At 39.9% G+C, this 22,465-nt stretch overlaps 1 protein-coding gene across 2 annotated transcripts in view; it reads right to left on the bottom strand.

Annotated features, from left to right (window-relative positions):
* Positions 1 to 520: 520 nt before the first annotated feature.
* Positions 521 to 22,465, bottom strand: part of KCNG3 (potassium voltage-gated channel modifier subfamily G member 3) — a 51,134-nt gene continuing 29,189 nt past the window's right edge. For both annotated transcript variants that reach the window (XM_081591982.1, XM_081591981.1), the window contains exon 2: positions 521 to 2,037. In XM_081591982.1, the coding sequence (XP_081448108.1) occupies positions 1,392 to 2,037 (646 nt within the window). In that variant the 3' untranslated portion in view covers positions 521 to 1,391. The remainder of the gene's footprint in view (positions 2,038 to 22,465) is intronic.

The following is a 22,465-nucleotide window of genomic DNA, read 5'->3' as shown; positions in this document are numbered from 1 at the left end:
TCCATCTCCTCTGCTCCCCCCTCCCATCCCCACTAAATTACAATGTATAATATTAAATTATTCATGAATCAATGACTTTAGTTTTTTGTGTTTATATATTGCTGGCTTTATGGCAAGTGGTTAACAAAGCAAAATTCTAATTCAGATTGTTAACATCATAAGTTTTATATTATCTAGTCCTAATAACCTAGCCAGATCAGTGTGGCATATTACTCAATGTTGTTACAAGAAGTTTTGGCATAGCTATAATTGCCAATGGTGAAGATCAACTCAAATACTGATGTATTCATTGCTTTCAGCTGGTTTAAAATTGGCTTGGCTACACAGCAACCAAGAGTAAGAAAATGTTTAATTTCTTTTTTAAGACAATCCAGTGACAACATCTAAGTATGACTTTGGTATAAAATGGTTACATAAATATCCTTTCATCTTAAGTCTTATTAAACACACAGTGTTTAGTAAAGGAAAAAAAAGACATTAACAGCAGAAGAAGATAAATATGGGTTGCAATATCAAACTATTTCTATTATCATTTTAATGTTGGAAATCTTATTTGGACATCTGAATGTTAGGACAATTAACATCTAGTAACAGCAATGAATTCAAATAAAACGAACTCCAATAAAATGCTAAACAATACAACACTCTTTTGAGTCATTTCAAAACAGAGAAAAAAGAGATCCAAAATGGAAAAGGAAGAACATACTCAAGCTTCCATATCATATTATGGTATAATAAGGTATGCTATCATACCATATTATATTATGGTATGATAAGGAGAATAAGAACAAAAATAAATCAGATAATTGAGAAATATGCCAGACAAGTTTTTCAAATACTATTCTTGCTTGTATCTACTAGCTCCACTCTACAGTTTAAAATTTGGCCAAATTTTCAAAGTATTTGTTAAACAGTTCCTGCATCTGACATATGTTTCCAGGATACTTCTGACATTGATATAAGAGATTATAAAACATTTAGAAATGAAAATGTTACTTTCCAACAAAAAACACTGTAACTTCCAAGCTTCTTCTGTATTCACAAGATGGAAAAACATTTGGAAAATAGTAGCTTTCAGTTTTAAAATGTTCAAATAATATACTTTAAAACAAACACAAAAAGTGTAATTGTTCAAGGCAGGGAAGAGACAAGTCTAAATAAAATAAGATCCAAAAATTTATTCTAGGAGACATTCCCTTTCCTTTGCAGTCTCAATCTTCTTTACTCCATAATAAGTAAATTCTTTTATCCCTTCAGCTGGGAAGGACAATTTTTACTCTACCAAGGTGATGACAGTACCACGGCAGTGCTCACCCAGCAAGAAACGCATAAATATGAAGTAGCATCAACTAGATCAAATGAAGTGTATGCAAGAATTGCTTTGCAATGCATTAATTGAGGAACTCAGTGGAGAGGCTCCTACTATATCTAGCTGATCTAAACTTGAGCTCATGATAACACTGCACGAAGCTATGGTAGATAAAAGTGATAGGTAACGCCAATAGAACAATTCCACTGACAACACAAACTCCTCCAAGAATTCTTCCAGGCACTGTGATAGGATACATATCTCCATAGCCAACTGTAGTCATAGAGATAATCACCCACCAGCAGGCAGCAGGGATGCTGGCGAAGTCCTTGTTGGATGTTTCCAGGTCCAACCCATGTTCAAGAAGCTGAGAAAGTGCACTAAAGATTGCCATGGCAACACAAATGAATACAAGTAACATAACCATCTCTCGGTAGCATCGTTTGAGAGTCAAACCAAGTGTCTGAAGACCAATGAAGTGACGGGCCAGCTTAATCACCCAAAAAATCCTCATCATTCTAAGCACCCGCAAGGTGACTCCAGCCCTCTGGAGTTGAGAGTTCTCGCCTGTAAATACGGTCATTAACACGGAGATGTAATACGGTGTGATTGCCAGTAAATCAATGATGTTCAGGGGTCTCTTGACAAACTCACACTTGTTTTTGGAGATGATGAACCTCACGATGCACTCTGCAGTGAACCAACCTATGCAGATAGCTTCAATTATCCTGTCAAGAGAACAAAAGAAGAATTGATCATTTTATTTTTAAGCATTTTAATAGCTCTTAGATTTCTTCAGATAGTACTACACTGACATACTAATTTACTTACTTTTCCAGAAAACATAAAAGAACAGACAGCATCACCAACATCATCAGACCCACCAGGATGCAACAGAACAACAAATAATTCAACAAATGAAAATTGAACTTGATGAAGTTCTTATTAATATACAGCATGTAATACCATTAAAAAATTTGTTTGCTTATCACTAATACTTTAGAAAAATCTATCTCTTACATGGTGGCTTGAAATTAACTTATACTCAGCTTGCCACAATATGAAATGTTATTCCATGAGGACAGTGGTTCTCTAGTGTGATGTAAGTTATTTAGGTGAATCAGAAGGACATGGTTCCTACAGACAGCAGACACACCCAAGTTTTTGATGATTTATTTCTTGGTAAATAAGAGTAAACTCAAGATCATTTCCTAAAATGTTACTGTTCTTTTTCTCTACAGGCTTGTGTGGGAGGCACTGAATCTGAGCCTGCTTTTAGGCTTTGCAGGAATGCCAGTGCCTTCTCCAGGAGTGCACCAGATCATGACCATCCTTATCACGAGTATCACAGTGGAAAAAAGGCTGAAGGTTCCTACAATGAAGCAAAATAATCACTAGGATTTTCCCAAAGACCCAACAAATTTGCTTGTTTGTTTTCCATAGCTGTTTTCATGCATCATGTATTTTTTTTAATATAAGGTCACATTTTACCTAGATCAGTATTTACCAACCTTTTCACATCACTGCACACACAGAAAAGCATGTACTTAATAGAGCATGCTGGCATCAGGGGTAGCATTTTTGAAGTGGAAGCCACCAGCCTTGCCTCACACTCCCCAAGGCTGAGGAATTAAGTCTCAGCATACTGGTTAGGAAGCCCTGATAAAGAGTGAGAGGTAAGGCTAAAGAGATTTTTAATTAAATTACATTTTAAAATTCAAATTAAAAGTTATAATTGAGACTTCCCTGGTGGTCCAGCTGGTTAAGAATCTGTCTTCCAATGCAGCAGACGCAGGTCTGATTCCTGCTTGGGTAACTAAGATCTCACATGCCTCAGAGCAACTGAGCCAGCATCACAACTAGAGAGTCCACACATTGTGACGAAAGATCCTGTGTGCTGCAACTAAGACTCAACGTAGCCCAATAAGTAAATAAATACATATTTTTTAAAGACATAATAATCATTATACCATCATTCATTTTTTCCCACTTAATTCAGTCTTACTACTGACCTAGACCCAAACCTGAGAAGTACGATGGAGAGAGAAGAAATTAAAGCAGGTGGGATGGTAAGGTTTGTGGGGGTGACAATTTGAAAAGAATAACCCATGGTGCATTGCACAGAACACAAACTGCACTGGATGTTACTCATGGAAATGAATAAATAAAATGAACCGTGTTCCCCTACTACAGATGCTGGGAAAGACTGATGGCAGGGGGAGAAGGGGGCGATAGAGGCTGAGATGGTTGGATGGCATCACTGACTCAATGGATGTGAGTTTGAGCAAACTCTGGGAGATAGTGAAGGACAGGGAAGCCTGGCACCCTGCAATCCATGGGGTCACAAATAGTTGGACACGACTTAGCCACTGAACAACAATCTACTTACAGTGGTTCCCAGAGCCACAGAGATTAATTTTATTTATTTCTTGAATAGGTGATAAATTCACATGGTTTAAATTGCAAAGGTAAAAAAAAGTATAGAGTGCCCTATTCCGCCAGCACTCAGTTCCCCAGTGTTCACCTCAGTCCCAATTCCTCAGGGCCCTGGTTAGAAGGGCAAGAGCCACTGAATGCCAAAAAAGAGGAAACCTAAGTGTATTAATTTCTTGAGGCTACTGTAAAAACTTGGTGGCTTAAGACTAGAGAAATCTACTTTTTCACATATCCAGAGGTCAGAAGTGCCAAATCATTATCATCGAGCCAAAATCAAGGGTGAGGAAGACCCACTCCCTCCGGAGGCTCCAGGGTAGAATCCGTTCCTCACCTCCTCCAGCTCCTGGTTGGCATCCCTTGGGTTGGAGCCACATCACTCCTATCTCGGCCTCCGTGGCCACTGTGTTAAATCTCCCTCTGCTTCCACCGTGTAAGGATACATGTGTAAGGATATACCATGTAAGGATACATTTGATAGCATTTAGAGCCTCTGGGACAATCCAAGACACACTCCCATCTCAAGGTTCTTAACGTAATCATATCTGCACAACTCCTTTTGATATATAAGGCAATATCCACCAGGGGCTACCCAGGTGGCGCTAGTGGTAAAGAACCTGCCTGCCAATGCAGGTAGACATAACAGACACAGGTTCAATCCCTAGCTTGGGAAGATCCCCTGGAGGAGGGCATGGCAACCCACTCCACTATTCTTGCCTGGAGAATCACATGGACAGAGGAGCCTCACAGGCTACAGTCCATAGGATCACAAAGAGTCAGACACGACTGAAGTGACTTAGCATGCACAGTATAAACTGGTTACCAGCAATTAGGACTTGCCTTTTTTTGTGGAGAGGGAGGGATTATTTTTCAGCCTACACACAAACCAACCAGGAAGATGAAGTCCACAGTGAAAGTAATCCAACCTACTACCTGGTGCGAGAGGTCAGCCGATGAAATCACAGCTGTCCCTGTCTCTCTCTCTCTATTACCTGAGGCTCGGCACACAGACCCCATTAATCGGGGGCTGGCAGCAGCTTCTCTGTCCCCATCAGACTATCAATAAAAGTTACTGCCATAATGGCTTCTATGAGCCCCGAGGCTTAGAAAATTGGGATGGTAATGAAACTTGGTAGATCCAGAAAACAAGAGGCTGAGTTTTTTCAATATGCAGTTTTTATAAACATAATACCATGCATCCCTTCTCCCTGACAATGCTCATCAATATCTCCAGCCCTTTGCAGTTAGGCAGGGTCATGTGACCAGTTCTGATCAATGAGCTGTGAGCAAAATGACTACAGTTCAGGGCAGAGGCAGTGAAGAGTAGGTGTGAATTCTCTTCCCTGCCATGGCAACCTGAAAGGCATGTGTCCTAAGAGGCTCCAAGATGGTATGGTCTCTATCAGCCCAAGTCCCTGAGTATATGTGCAGAGAAAGACAGACATTCCCCATCCTGACTGTGATTGGATATGGTATGTCAGCAACCAATAAATCTTTGTTGTGTTAAGCCACCACGATTTCTAAGTTGGCTGTTTGTTGTTGATGTTGTTTAGTTGCTAAATCATGTCTGACTCTTTTGCCAACTCCAAGGACTGTAGCCCGCCAGGCTTCTCTCTGTCCACGGGATTTCCCAGGCAAGAATACTGGAGTGGGTTGCACTTCCTCCTCCAGGGAATCTTCCCGACCCAGGGTTTGAACTTGCGTCTCCTGCATTAGCAGGTGGATTCTTTACCGCTGAGCCACCACGGAAGCCTATCCAAGGTAATAAACTGGTAAATTCAGTAAGTAATAGTATATGCACTCAAAAGGGATCACAAAAGCACAAACCCATCATAATAACAGTTTCCTTAGATCAGCTGCGGGTCTTCCCTGTTCCCCAGCTAAAGTACTATGTCTCCTCTCCAGCCAGACATGAGCAAGAGCTCTGGACCTGTTGCAGAGAGCCCTGCTGCTGTTCTCGCTCTGATCTTCTAAGGGCTCTCCCAGCAATAAAATCCTAAGATTCGATTAAATTAAGAAGAGTAAAAATGCTAATTGTGCCAAAAACACCAGAACATTTTCAGCTAATTACTTCCACTAGCAGCCAAATTGTTCAGATTTAAAAGGAGGAAATCCAAATGATGCGAAATAATCTTTCAGTAAGGAAATTTCAAAGAGATAAAATCATCTGTAATGAGGCCCACTGGGCTCCTCCCGCCCACCCCCCAAGTCAGACACAGTTTATACAGGATTCCACGCAAAACGGATGAATCAGTGAGAAACCCCAGGCGTCCCTCTTTCACCAAGGATTATGCCAAAGCATTCCCCAACAACAAACACCACTAAGCCTGCCAAACCTCCCCATGTTTCCAAATGGCACTGTCGCCAATGCCACCTCCAGCAACTGATGGAAAACTTGAGTGCTGTGTTACTGAGCATTACAGCCAACGACCGGGTACTCCGTGGGCTACTTGTACAAAAAACAAGTTGGAAAAAAAGAATAGAAGAAGATACTGAAAGATACCAGAAGCCTCAAAGCCCATTCTGATTTCTTTTGAGGCCTAAAGATATAGAAGCTAATGAATTCACAGCCTAAAATATATTTCCCACTGATTCAGGCTTTTCAACTGGGCAGAAATCATCTCATTTAATCTTTTTCAAGAACTCTAGGGCATGTGTATTTCCCTGAATACCTCCATTTTACAGATAACAAAACTGAGGCTGAAAGTTAAACATCTCTTCCAAGATCACATAATGAAGAAATTGCTGTGGCACAGGTAATGAAACCCAGATCTACTGGGCTATGAAGCACTAAGGAACATCTGAACACGCTTATAATTTTATGGCAATGTTCACTGTTAATATTAAATGATATATGTCAATCTCTTCATCTCCATGGTTGATGTATTAAAGCAGATTTTTCACACTGCTGGTTCTTAACCCACTAATGGATCAAAATTGACAGAGGTCTTTTTTTTTGGAAATTAAATAGAAATATTAGAGTGCATCAAAGTATAAAACTTTTGCTTCAGTTATACATAATTGTATACTAAATTAAGATGAAAAATGTATTCCTTTCTGTAGGCACTGGACGACCTCAAAACTTGCTGGCAATCACCAGTCATTCTAATTCCCCTAACTGATCCCTCATAATAGAAGGCACTTATGGCAATGACTCAGAGGTTTACAAACAGGCTCCACAGGAGAACAAATGCTTTTAGTGCTAACGAGTTCTACCACCAAGCCCTCTTGCCTGCAAAAGAGACTAGGACAGGACACAAGAGACCATTAACTATGTTGTGTGAGGTGAAGCTCCGCCTCCCTCTGGGTACTATCTTCTCATCTTTTTCCCCTCATTATTCTATTTTGTTGGAGAAGGCGATGGCATCCCACTCCAGTACTCTTCCCTGGAAAATCCTGTGGACGGAGGAGCCTGGTAGGCTGCAGTCCATGGGGTCGCTAAGAGTCGGACACGACTGAGTGACTTCACTTTCACTTTTCACTTTCATGCATTGGAGAAGGAAATGGCAACTCACTCCAGTGTTCTTGCCTGGAGAATCCCAGGGACGGAGGAACCTGGTGGGCTGCCGTCTATGGGGTCGCACAGAGTCGGGCACGACTGAAGTGACTTAGCAGCAGCAACATTCTATTTTGAAAAATTTCAAACATGGAACAAATTCATTAATATTTTAAATATACTTGCTTATCAAGTATAATAAGTTTTTATCCAAGTATTAATCTATCTTTTGGAAGGGATGCATTTTAAAGTAAATCCAGGACTTCCTTGCTGCCACAGTGGATAAGAATCTGCCTGGCATTGCAGGAGGCATGGGTTCGATCCCTGGTCCAGGAAGATCCCACGTGCTGAGGGGCAGCTAAGCCCCTGCACCACAACTATTGAGCCTGTGTTCTAGAGGCCGGGAGCCGCAACTACTGAAGCCTGAGTGCCCTAGAGCCTAGGCTCTGCAACAAGAGAAGCCACCACAATTAGAAGCACTGCAACTAGAGAAAAGCCGCACAGCAAGGAAGACCCAGCACAGCCAAAAATAATAAATAAATAAAATTATTTTTAAAAAGCAATGAAGATCCAGATGAGCCAAAAATAATTAATTTAAAAGTAAAGTAAATCCAGACATCAATGCATTTCCATCTAAAAACTTCAGAGTGCATATTATTAGCAAGAGTTCAATATCTGCTTCATTTTTTTCTTTTGATTTGAACTTTGCTTGCAGTGGAGCACACAAACCTTGAGTGCACATTAACGGAGGTTTGACAAATGCATGACTTCTATAACCAAAACTCCTATTAAGATAAACAGCATTCACACCACCTGAGAGTTCCCTGCCTTATTCATCTTTGTATCTCCTGCCCTTACTTCCCAAGTTCATCAGACACATAACAGCTTTTTGCCCAGTACAATATAAGTGACCTTGACAGAACTTGAAGGACGAGAATGGCTTCTTCTGGAAGCTTTATAGGATAACTGAAGTCTGCCATCAAAAATGGTGCTGAATTCAGTTGGACCCTTGTCTTACACCAAGCACAAAAGTTATCTCAACATGAATTAAAGCTTAATGTAAGACCTAAGATAATTTTTTTAAATTCCTAGAAGAAAACATAGAGGGAAAGATTCATGACATTGGACTTGGACGTGATTTCTTGGATATGACACAGAAAGAACAAACAACAAAAATAAAAAGAGACAAATGAGACTTACATCAAACTTAAAAGCTTTTGTGCATCAACAAACACAGTTGAGTGAAAAGGCAAGCTACAGAAGAGAAAACATTTGCAAATCATATATCTGATGAGAGATTAATATCCAGAATACATATCAAACCCCTACAACTCAACAACAAAAAATCAAATAACCCGATTTAAAAATGAGCAAGGACCTGCATAGACATTTCTCAAAGATGATACACAAACGGCCAACAAGCATTTGAAAAGATGCTCTACGTCACTAATCATCTGAGAAATGAAATCATCAAAATCATCAGAAGATACCATCTCACATCCACTAGGATGCCTACTATTAGAAACAGAAAACAAGTATTGATGAGTATGTGGTGAAACTGAAATCTCTGTGTACTATTGTTAGGACAGCTATGGAAAACAGTACCAAGGTTCCTCAAAAAATTAAAAATAGAACTTCCATATGATCTAGCAATCCCACTTCTGGGTATATACCCAAAAGAACTGAAAGCAGGACGTGGAAGACCTGTGTTCATAGCAGCACTATTCACAACAGTCAACAGGTGGAAGCAACCCAAACGTCCACTGATGAAGGAATCAATGAACAGAATGTGTCATAGTCTTACAATGGAATATTATTCAGCTTTTCAAAGGAAGAAAATCCTGTCACATGCTAAAAAATGGATGAATCTTCAGGATATTATACTAAGTGAAAGAAAGCCATCACACACACACAAAGACAAATACTGTATGATTCTATCTATATGGGCTTCCCTGATAGCTCAGTTGGTAAAGAATCCACCTGCAATGCATGTGGCCCCGGTTCAAGTCCTGGGTTGGGAAGATCTGCTGGAGAAGGGATAGGCTACCTACTCCAATATTCTTGGGCTTCACTGTGGCTCAGCTCGTAAAGAATCCACCTGCAATGAGGGAGACTTGGGTTCAATCCTTGGGTTGGGAAGATCCCCTGGAGAAGGGAAAGGCTACCCACTCCAGTATTCTGGCCTGGAGAATTTCAAGGACTATATAGTCCATGGAGTTGCAAAGGGTCGGATGTGACTGAGCAACTTTCACTTTCACCTATATGAGGTATATAAAGTAGTCAAATTTAAAAGTAGAGTGATGGTTACCAGGGGCTGAGGGAAAAGGAAAAAGAGAAATTGTTGTTTAATGGGTATTCCTCCTAACACCTCCATATTACAGATGACAAAACTGAGGCTGAAAAGTTAAACATCTTTTCCAAGATCACGCAATTAAGAAATGGCAGTGGCACAGGAAATAAAGCATGGATCAACTGGGCTTTGCAGCACTAAGGAACATTTGAAGGTGCTAATGACTTTTATAACAATGTTCATTATTAATATTAAATGATATGTGTCAATCTCTTAGTCTCTATGGTTTATGTATTAGAGCAGCAGTTTTCACTCTTCTGGTTCTTAACAGTTTCAGATATGCAAGACGGTAAATTTTATATTATGTATTTTTTACCATGATAAAAAAAGAAAAAAGAGAGAAGGCAGTGGGATTTAAATCCATGCTCCCAAAGAAACTGGAGCCTTAATTCAGACTCCTAGACCATGTGCCCATGCTACCCACTGGGTCAAATTAAAACAATGGTGCTGATGCTGCTATTAAAGCAGTGACTTACATTCTGCCTTACTGAAGAGGGATTTAAGGTGATTGTTCCTGTCATTCGCTCCAGCCAGAACCTGATTAAAATTCAATATTACAGAGACAATTAAGAAAGCTAAAATATAAAAGGGCTTCCCTTGTGGCTCAGCTGGTAAAAAATCCACCTGCAGTATGGGAGACCTGGGTTCGATCCCTAGGTTAGGAAGATACCCCTGGAGAAGGGAAAGGCTACCCACTCCAGTATTCTGGTCTGGAGAATTCCATGGACTGTAAAGACCATGGGGTCTCAAAGAGTTAGACACGACTGAACAACTTTCACTTCACTTCACTTCAAAATATAAAAAAGTCGAAGACTGAATATTTTTACTGAATAGCTGACTTGAAAAAGTTAAACACATGACACAAATATATGAAAGAACAGAACACATCTGCAATATTTATTGTATATGTATGTTATATAAATACTATATACATAAGTATACATATGTAATTATAATAAAATTATATTTAAAAGCAAGTACAATGTCACAGCGATTAAGAATATAGCATAAAAAATGCTTTATGATTTCAAACCTCAATAACTGTTTCTTTTCAATTGAAATAGAATTTTAGGATTCAAGTTTATAGTTTTGGTGGGGAAAAATGAAATACAAGTTCCTTAAAGGCACATACATGTTGACAAATAAATATAACATGAAAGATAACAGATTGAGATCATTCTTTACATGAAATAAAAATATGAATATGAAACTGTCCAACAAAGGAGGATTTTTAAAAATATTTATTTATTTGGTTGCACCGGGTCTTTGTTGCAGCATAAGAGATCTTTAGTTGCAGCATGTGGGATCTAGTTCCCTGACCAGAGATAGAACCTAGGCCTCCTGCACTAGAAGCATGGAGTTTTAGTTGCTAGACCACCAAGGATGTCCAAAGACGATGATGTTGATGTTCAGTTGCTCTAGTCGTGTCTCACTCTTTGCAACCCCATGGACTGCAGCATGCCAGGCTTCCCTGTCCTTCACCAACTTCCGGAGTTTGTCCAAAGATAGGGGAATCTTGAAGAAAGTAACCCTTCTCCATTAATAACATGCTGTGAAACCATGGATACACTATTCATTCTCTCCTAAATTTTTCTCAATGATTAAATGATGAGAATGCCAGGAGGACCTATCTCTCAGGTTGTCTTAAGGATTAAATGAATTAGGGACTTCCCTTGTCCAGAGGTCCAGTGGTTAGCAATCTGCCTTGCAATGCAGGGGACGTGGGTTCCATCCCTGGTCCAGAAATGAAAATCCCACATGTCATGGAGCAACTAAGCCCATGCGTCACAACTAGAGTCCTTGCACCACAATAAAAGATCCCGGTGTGCCACAACTAACACACAGCCAAATAAATAAGTAGATAAATATTTTTAAAAAATAAATTTTAAAGAATATTTAATTCATTTAGAATTAATATGAAATAATAGTAAAAGCTGAATAAATTGTGTCTATAACTGTCACTATTACAAACCATCTCTGGACTCATAGTCTTCCCTTCATACTCAAAAGGAGATCACTTCGGTATTTTCCTGAGTGCAAAGAGAAGGCAAGAATGAATGCTTCATCTTTTCATTCTCTCTCCTCCCAAGAATTCTGTTTATATTTTTATACACTGCTGGCTGTAGCATAAAGTGGTAAAAACCACTTAAAAGAGCAATTGCCAGGATTTGTCAAGCTTTATACTGCACATGAGACCCAGCCACCCACTCAAGGAATTTATCCTACAAACACACTCTCATATTTATACAAGAATATGTACAATGAGATCCATTGTTTGTAATACCCAAGGATAAAAAAATATATAAACATCTATCCATTGCAGATTCATTATATAAATGTATTTCCCAAAGTCATCAGGTTGAATCATAGGAAATTGACATTGGGAATTGAACAACTCTACATTATGCCACCTAGCCAAGAAAAGGAATGTGGTGAAGTGCATTACTGTGATTTGATGTGAAGCAGTCTTCATGACATACAGGTGCAGAACAGTGCATATATTATGCTCTAATTGTGTGTGTATGTGTGCATACATGTACTAGAAGGATACTTAAGAAACTGTTAATACCAGTTGCTGCCTCCAGAGAGGGAGCCTGGTGCAGGATGGAAACTCATTTTTTATTTTATTACCTTTGGTAATGTTAAATGATTTACCACGTGCCCATATTATTTTTCCAACTAAGAAAAAATTTTAAAGAAAAATGAAAAAGCATGCCCAACTAGAAGAGCAAGCACCATGATGGAGTTACCAGCGACTTGAATCAACCAGCACACTCCCAAGAGCAGCACAGAAAGAAAAGTTGCACCCTTCCGACCCCAAGCTTTCAGACTGAAACATATGAGGCATTTCCAATCACATTTCCAACAGGTCTGTACTGTCTGATGATACCTGGTGTAATAAAAATTTCCAACAAATTGCACATCACCATCCACTACATTCTCTACAGTCTCTTTCATGTCCTTATAAGAGTTTGCGCCACAAGTTCAATGGGGAAAAAAGCTCAATTAAAAAAAAACAAAAAAACTTTATTTTTTTCTTATGTACTTTAATTACCTTACAAAAAAAAATCCATACCACTCATACATTTTTATTCTTCTACTCTAGATCAATAATGAGAATAAACAAAAACATACATTAAATACTTGAAGTACCAAGCATTTTTCTGTAAATTTATACATACTAATTCATTTAATTCTCACAACTGAATGCAATAGGTTTTATTTTTCCCCACCTATAAATGAGGAAACTGAAGCAAAGATAAGTTACTTGCTCATGCCACACAGCTAATAAATGGCATATTAATAATATATACTCATTTGTTATGTAATACATTGAATCCTGGCTGGGATTTATGCATTTCCTTATAGTTGTAATTAATGTACACTTGTTATTTTATGTTCCTCACTTTGTAATACTTTGCTTACTCATGCCTGTGTTTGGATGGCATCTTTAGGAAATGTGGTAGGATAAAAACAAGGATAAACAGAAAGGTCAGTCTTCTACTACTGTGGACTGGCTACAGAGGACTGGACTCCCCTTTGGAGTTTTTAAGGGGCCGTTACTATTCTACTGGGCTTCCCTGATGGCTCAGACGGTAAAGAATCTGCCTGCAATGCAGGAGACACAGGTTCGATCCCTGGGTTGGGAAAATCCCCTGGAGGAGGGCATGGCAAACCACTCCAGTATCTTGCCCGGAGAATGCCATGGACAGAGAAGCTTGGCAGAATCAGTCCATAGGGTCGCAAAGAGTCAGACACAACTGAAGCGACTTAGCACACACACGAGCACACATCCTAGAACCCTTTCTTGTCCTCCCTGTCTGATGGGTCAGCAAGCATTCACAAAGGGAGGCAAGAAATGTCCAAGGCTTCATCTGAGTCTCCTAAGATGGGGGATGCAACATCCTGGGGTAAGGATGGAGTGACAATCTGTTACTTTGATGTGGTTCTAAGCCGGTGAAGCACGTTAATTCATTCATCACACCGTGAAGTTTGTGAGTTCCTACTGTATGCCAGGAGCCAAAGAGCCACCGAGAGGTCTAGAAAGGTGACTTACACATAGAACTTAATTATAATTAAGCAAGATGTCATCATTGGAGGAAGCTGGGTGAAGGGTACACTGGAACTCTCAGTATTACTTTTGCAACTTCTTGTGAGTATAAAAGGATTTCAAAATAAAAAGTTTCTTTAAAAACAACAAAACAGGGACTTCCCTACAGTGGCTAAGACTCTAAGGTCCCAATGCAGGGGGCCCAAGTTTGATCCCTGGTCATGGAACTAGATCCCACATGCTGCAACTAAGAGTTTACATGCCAAAACTAAAACATCCCACATGCTACAGCGAAGATCAAACATCCCGCGTGCCTCAACTGAGACCCAGAACAGTCAAATATATAATTTTAAACAACAACAACAACAAAAAGAAGACTGAATTTAACCTAAAAAACAACTTAGTGAAAGGTAAGATATACCCTCCCCAACAACAACCTTGCCTGTAGAAACTCAAATGTAAAATGTAGAAAGTGATAAATGCTGTAATCAACATACATTAAGTTCAGAAGAAAGTTAAGTTTTCCTTCATCTGGGGGATTATGGAAAAGTTCTTCAAGAAAGTGGCAATTTAATCTGTCATGGAAAGACCAGCACAAGCAAAGGCGCTGATAAACTGGGAGCAATGAAAGTAATTACATTAAAAAAAGAAAAAAGTCCAAGGCAGGTAATAAAGATGGAAAGGTAAATTAAACCCTGAAGTTTATTTGATGGCAATAATCATGGGTACCATTTACTAAAATGACCCCTATGAGGCTGATAATTTCAATATACCATGTCATAAGCATATATGAAAGGGAGGGAGCCAGGTTATCAAATTGTTAACAGTGGTTAGTCCAAGAGAAAGAGGAAGACTGGCAGGTAAATTACTATAAAGTAGGAATCCATTTTTTTGCCATAAACATCTATGAATAGCTGAATTTTTCACAATTACAATGTATTCAAGTATTAACTATGTGATTCTTTAAATAACTTTTCTTAAACTTTTATTCTTTTATTTATTTACTTTTATTTTTGGCTGTGCTGGGTCTTCGTTGCTGCATGGGCTCTTTCTCTAGTTGCAGCAATCGGGGGGGCTACTCTCTAGTTGTGGTGCACAGCCTTTTCACTGCAGTGGCTTCTCTTGTTGTAGAGCACGGGCTCTAGGCACATGGGCTTCAGCAGTTGTGGCACATGGGCTTTGCTGCTCCACAGCATGTGGGAGCTTCCCAGACCAGGGATCAAAACTGTGTCTCCTGCATTGGAGGTAGATTCTTTACCAGTGAGCCACCGGGAAAGCCTTTTAAATAACTTTTAAGGATATATCATTACCTTCAGGGCCCACAAGTTGGTCATCACTATTGCATTATTACTATTGTACAGATAAGAAAACAAGTTCCAAGTTAAATCAGTGGCCTAGCTGAGGGGATAGGTCTACAGCAGGGACATTTCTGCTGGGGAGGAGACTGAAAACAGGAGATCTGGCTATGGAATTACTAAAATATGCAAAAACAAAAATAAAGGCCAGAAACCAAGCAGCGACAGTAGAATAAGGAGAGGAGGGGCCAGGTCAGAAAAGTCACAGGTGCAGAAAAGCATCAGAGAGCACAGAGAACAGGGGGCCTCACTAGGCTGCCAAGTGAGATGTGCAGTGGAAAGAGGGGTGATTGTAGGATTAAGGGCTAGAAGCCTTATGGCAAAGCTGATAGATTTTCAAAGTTACAGCTTTAAAGGCAAAGGGAACCCATTGAAGATTTGGCAACAGGTGGGTTCATTCACTGAATAAGCATTTCTTAAGAGGTTACCGTGTGCTGGGCACATTGCCAGGCTCAGGAGCTGGGAAGAGGCCAAGTGCACTGTGGGAATACATGTCGGGCAGGAGTTTATGAATTGACTGGAGGGTGCAGACAGTCAGGAGACTAGACACAGGCAAGAGAAAGGGAAGGCCCAAACTGGCAGATGATGGGAATACAATGAAATTAAATAAAATGATGGGGGAAAGATGACAGTAAGCCTTCAACAAGACCCTGCCACTGACTGGCTATGAGAACTGCAGGTGCAAGGATGTCAGCAGACGCCCAGGACTCAGCAGACCTTCATCACCACCCTGGAGATGTGTGGGTCAGACGGAACCAGGCAGTTGCCTGGAGCCCATCGCTAAACTAAAAGGCAAGTGAAGAAAAACCACCCAGCAAAATCCTATTACAAGAGATGGCCACTCTGAACAAGTCTCTCGATTTTCCTAACAGATGAAATGACAGATCATCTTCCAGAGCCCAATTATGAAAAGCATTTCATCAATACCATGTATTTCTGTAGGGCTTCCCTGGTGGCTCAGTCAGTAAAAAAAAAAAAAAAAAAAATCCACCTGCAATGCAGGAGACCGCCTGCAACCCAGGAAACATGGATTCGAAATCTGGGTTAGGAAGATCCGCTATAGAAGGGAAAGGCTACCCACTCCAGTATTCTTGCCTAGAGAATTCTATGGACAGAGGAGCCTGGCGGGCTACAGTCCATGGGGTCGCAAAGAGTCGGACATGACTTAGCAACTTAATCACCCCCACCACATGCATTACTATTTGTGTTCATTACCCTCTAATCGAGGACCTGGCTCTGGGCTGACTCTGAAGAAACCATCCACGTTTCTGTCTATATCTCACCAGATGCTCTCAAAGTCAGGGACACCAGGACAGCTTTTCTTCACCAGATGCTGATCAATGTGCTTTCAGTAAACCATCATGTTCTAGATGAAAATACACATAACAAGTAGAGAGACCCAAAACCTGTGGTTCTGTTCTCATTACTAAAAAATTTCCCAGAGATGAGATGACCCAGACCCACTAGCACCTACCCACCCAGGCCACCAGCATCCTCCACTCCAGGGGAACCCCCTTCATCCTGCAGGTACATAACCTCTCCCAGCACCTTCATCTCTGCTCCAGAGAGACATAAATCCATCTAAATAATGATACAAGAAGATCAACTCATTGCAAGAATTAATCTGTTCCCAATCCATATATAACTACCAGATGGGTTCTACTCCTTTCTGTTTATTTCATTGGTAATTCATTACTAAAAGAATCTTTTTAAAAAAGAAAGGATATCAAGAGACCATCCTCCTCTTTAGACATGATCCTCTTATAAAAACTGATACCAACTTTTCCTTTCTTTTCTAGTTTCTCTTTTATTTATTTTTTTTACATTTTAAATATTTTTTTCCATTATGATTTATCACAGGATACTGAATACAGTTTCCTGTGCTATAAGTAGGACCTTGTTATTTATCCATCCCATATATACTAGTGTAAACTAGTATGCTAGTATAGGAACCCTCCCTCTGCTAACCCTAAGTCGTTCCTTCCTCTAATTCTTGTATTTAATAGCATTTTATCTTTTTTTAATTGAAATATAGTTAACAAATACTATGTTAGTTTCAGACATACTGCATAGTGATTTGATATCTGTATACATAATCAAATGATTGCCATGGTAAGTCTAGTAACCATCTGTCCCTGTACAAAATTATTGACCATATTTCTTATGTGCTATAATATACCACATAATATACCTCAGTGTCTTATTTATTTTCTAACTAGATGTTTGTACCTCTAATACCCTTCATCTATTTCACTTTCCCTACCCCACCCCCAAACAGGTCCCAGCAACCACCGATGTGTTCTCTGTATCTATGAGTCTTTTTTCATTTTGGTTTGTTTGTTTTATTTTATTTAAATTCTATATATAAGTAAGATCATAGGGTATTTGTCTTTCTCTGTTTGACTTATTTCACTTAGCACGGAAAAAAAAATTGATAAACTAGACTTCATCAAAATCTGAAACTTTAATACACCGAAACCAAATAGGCAAGCCAGAGACTAGACGAAAATTGTCATAGAACATTTATCTGGGGCTTCCCTAGTGGCTCAGTGGTAAGGAACCTGCCCACCAATGCAGAAGACACGCGTTGGATCCCTGATTTGGGAGGATCCCACGTGCCTCGGAGCAACTAAGCCCCTGCCCCACAACTACTGAGCCTGTGCTCTAGAGCCTGGAGCCATAACAAAAAAAGCCACCGCAATCAGATTCTGATGCGCTGCAACCAGAGAGTAGCGCCTGCTAGCCACAACTAGAGAAAAGCCCGAGTCACTACGAAGCCCCAGCACAGCCAAAAATAAATAAATAAAATTTAAAAACAAACAAGCAAACATTTATCTGACAAAGGACTGGTATCCGCAATGTAAAAAGAACTCCTAAGATTCATTAATGAGACAGAAAGCCCATCTTCTTATTTTTTTTTAAAAAGGTAATTTGGACAAACACTTCACCTAATAAAATAAAATGAAAACGATGATCAGCACTCTCATCAACAGGGAGATGAAAATTAAAACCACAACGAGGGCTTCCCTGGTGGCTCAGTGGTAAAGAATCTGACTGCCAATGCAAGGGACACAGGTTCGATCCCTGGTCCAAGAAGACGCTGTGGAGTACCTAAGCTCATGCGCCCGAGCCACAGCTACTGAGCCTACATGCTGCAACTACTGAAGCCTGTGCTCTGCAGCAAGAGACCCACTGCAGTCAGAAGTCCATATACCGCAACTAGAGAAAAGCTTGCACAGCAATGAAGACCTAGCACAGCCATAAATAAAAAATAATTACAATGAGATATACACTCAACAGAATGACAAGGTTGGCAACACCTGGTGAGGATGTGGAACAATAGAAACCATCATATGTTGCAGGCAAGGGGTGGGGGGGATAGAAGGGTACAACCTCTCTGGGAAAAGGTATGGCAGTGTCCCCAAAGCCCTAGACGAATTTCTGATGTGCCAGAACATACAACACAGTCAATGAGTTAAAAGTGTCCTGAAGTGTGCATTCATTGAAACAAATTTTATGTGATTTTGAAACAGAATGATTAAAGGGGAGAAGGGTAAAAAAAGCAAAGAATCAAGAAAATAATAAAGATTAAAGTATACTACAAATAATAACACAAAGATACAAAAAAAATAAAAATAAAAAAACATGAAACCAAAAGCTGGTTCAAAGAAAAGATTAATAAAAACCAAAAACCTTGCCCCTGGCAATGCTCAGCAAGGAAAAAAAGGTGGCAAAAACAGTCACGTGACCGCAGAAGTAGGTCCAGGTATTCACAGAGACTAGATACATGGCAGATGAGGCCCTCCAGGTCCGTGGAGTAAATACTGGACTATTCTATAGTACTGAGGAAACTCTCATCCATATGAAAAAATAAAATTAGATCCCTCGTACCAAAATCATTTTAAGTAGAGACTTCCCTGGTGGTATAGTGGATGGGAATCGGCCTGCCAATGCAGGGGACATGGGTATGATCCCTGGTCTGGGAACATTCCACATGCTGCCAAACAACTCAGCCCATGCACCACACCTACTGAAGCCTGCATGCTCTAGGGCCCTCAAGCCACAACTAACAAGCTCCTGTGCCATAGCTCCTCAAGTCCATGTGCCCAGAGCCTGTGACCCGCAACAAGAGAAGCCACCACAGTGAGAAGCCCGTGCACCGCAATGAGAGAGTAGTCCCCATTCTCGGCAACTACAGAAAGCCCACCAGAGCTGCAAAGACCCGCCGCCAAAAATAAAATACATAAATAAATTAAAAACCTCCAAAAAATAATTTTTGGTAGATTAGATACCAAATTTGGAAAATAAAAGTTGAGCAAAATCTTTACAAATATATTTTTAAATTTTAAGAAACTATAAAAGAATATAAAAGAATCCTTAAGATTTTAGAGATACAAGATGCCTTCTATAATAATAATAATTAAAAAAAAATACAAACCATAAAGGAATATATTGATAAATTTGTCTATGTGAAAATATGCAAATTGTGTACACCAAAAAACACGATGTATGTGTGCGTGCTAAGTCACTTTAGTTGTGTTCGACATTTTGCAGCCCCATGGACTGTAGCCTGCCAGGCTCCTCTGTCCATGGGGATTCTCCAGGCAAGAATACTGGAGTGGGTTGCCATGCTCTCCTCCAGGGGGTCTTTCTGACCCAGGGATCGAAACAAGAGTCTCCTGTGGCTCCTGCATTGCTGGTGGATTTGTTACTTCTGAGCCACTGAGGAAAAAACACTATACCCCCAAAACCACTATAAACAAAGTCAAAAGGCAAGCCACAATCAGGAAGAAGACATCTGCAATGCACATAATTGACAGATATCGGTACCCAAGATAAATAGTTAATCATTACAGAAAAAATGAGCAAAGGATACAAACATACAGTTCACAAAGAGGAAATTCATATGGCAAAAATTATATGAAAAGATGCTCAACTTCACTTGTAATCAGAAAATGCAAGTTAATCACAATGAGATATATGGTCTCCTAGAACAGCCAGAATTAGAGACTGACAATACCTAGTTTTAGTGAGAACAGGACGCAACTGGAATTCTTATACACTTCTAGTGGGAGGGTAAAATAGTATAACCATGTTGGAAAACAGTTTGTCAGTATCTTAAAAATCAAACATGGGAGTTCCCCGGTGGCCTAGTGGTTAGGATTTGGTGGTTTCACTACCGAGGCTCAGGTTTGATCCACGGTCACAGAAACCATCCCACATGACACATGGTGCAGCCAAAATAGATACATACATAGATAAAATTAAACATACATCTATCCTTCAGTATTCTTGCCTTGAGAACTCCATGAACAGTATGAAAAGACAAAAAGATAGGACTCTGAAAGATGAACTCCCCAGGTCAGTAGGTGCCCAATATGCTACTGAAGATCAGTGGAGAAATAACTCCAGAAAGAATGAAGAGACAGAGCCAAAGCAAAAACAACACCCGGTTGTGTATGTGACTGGTGATGGAAGCAAGGTCCGATGCTGTAAAGAGCAATATTGCATAGGAACCTGGAATGTTAGGTCCATGAATCAAGGCAAATTGGAAGTGTGATCAAACAGGAGATGGCAAGAGTGAAGTCGACATTTTAGGAATCAGCGAACTAAAATGGACTGGAATGGATGAGTTTAACTTAGATGACCATTATGTCTACTACTGGGGGCAAGATTCCCTTAGAGGAAATGGAGTACCCATAATAGTCAACAAAAGAGTCCAAAATGCAGTACTTGGATGCAATCTCAAAAATGACAGAATGATCTCTGTTCGTTTCCAAGGCAAACCATTCAATATCACACTAATCCAAGTCTATGTCCCGACCAGTAATGCTGAAGAAGTTGAAGTTGAACAGTTCTATGAAGGCCTACAAGACCTTTTAAAACTAACACTCAAAAAAGATGTCCTTTTCATTATAGGGGACTGGAATGCAAAAGTAGGAAGTCAAGAAACACCTGGAGTAACAGGCAAATTTGGCCTTGGAGTACAGAATGAAGCAGGGCAAAGGCTAATAGAGTTTTGCCAAGAGAACGCACTGGTCATAGCAAACACCCTCTTCCAACAACACAAGAGAAAACTCTACACATGGACATCACCAGATGGTCAATACCGAAATCAGATTGATTATATTCTTTGCAGCCAAAGATGGAGAAGCTCTATACCGTCAGCAAAAACAAGACCGGGAGCTGACTGTGGCTCAGATCAAGAACTCCTTATTGACAAATTCAGACTTAATTGAAGAAAGTAGGGGAAACCACTAGACCATTCAGGTATGCCCTAAATCAAATCCCTTACGATTATACAGAGGAAGTGAGAAATAGATTTAAGGGACTAGATCTGATAGACAGAGTTCCTGATGAACTATGAATGGAGGTTCGTGACATTGTACAGGAGACAGGGATCAAGACCATCCCCATGGAAAAGAAATGCAAAAAAGCAAAATGGCTGTCTGAGGAGGCCTTACAAATAGCTGAGAAATGAAGAGAAGAAAAAAGCAAAGGAGAAAAGGAAAGATATACTCATTTGAATGCAGAGTTCCAAAGAATAGCAAGAAGAGACAGGAAAGCCTTTCTCAGTGATCAGTGCAAAGAAATAGAGGAAAACAATAGAATGGTAAAGACTAGAGATCTTTTCAAGAAAATTAGAGATACCAAGGGAACATTTCATGCAAAGATGGGCTCAATAAAGGACAGAAATGGTATGGACCTAACAGAAGCAGAAGATATTCAGAAGAGGTGGCAAGAATACACAGAAGAACTATACACAAAAGATCTTCATGACATGGATAATCATGATGGTGTGATCACTCACCTAGAGGCAGACATCCTGGAATGTGAAGTCAAGTGGGCCTTAGGAAACATCACTACGAACAAAGCTAGTGGAGGTGATGGAATTCCAATAGAGCTGCTTCAAATCCTAAAAGATGATGCTGTGAAAGTGCTCACCCAATATGCCAGCAAATTTGGAAAACTCAGAAGTGGCCACACGACTGGAAAAGGTCAGTTTTCATTTCAATCCCTAAGAAAGGCAATGCCAAAGAATGCTCAAACTACCTCACAATTGCACTCATCTCACACACTAGTAAAGTAATGCTCAAAATTCTCCAAGCCAGGCTTCAACAATATGTGAACCGTGAAATTCCAAATGTTAAAGCTGGTTTTAGAAAAGGCAGAGGAATCAGAGATCAAATTGCCAACATCGGCTGGATCATCGAAAAAGCAAGAGAGTTCCAGAAAAACATCTATTTCTGCTTTATTGACTATGCCAAAGCCTTTGACTGTGTGGATCATGATAACCTGTGGAAAATTCTGAAAGAGATGGGAATACCAAACCACCTGACCTGCCTCTTCAGAAATCTGTATGCAGTTCAGAAAGCCACAGTTAGAACTGGACATGGAACAACAGAGTGGTTCCAAATAGGAAAAGGATTACATCAAGACTGTATATTGTCACCTTGCTTATTTAACTTAT

The sequence above is a fragment of the Giraffa tippelskirchi genome, chromosome 4 (assembly GCF_054371585.1).
Source record: "Giraffa tippelskirchi isolate mGirTip1 chromosome 4, T2T-mGirTip1v1.2.pri, whole genome shotgun sequence".
NCBI classification, from domain to species: Eukaryota; Metazoa; Chordata; class Mammalia; order Artiodactyla; family Giraffidae; genus Giraffa; species Giraffa tippelskirchi.
Note: the sequence above shows the minus strand (reverse complement) of the source record. Positions and strands in the feature narration are given on the sequence as shown.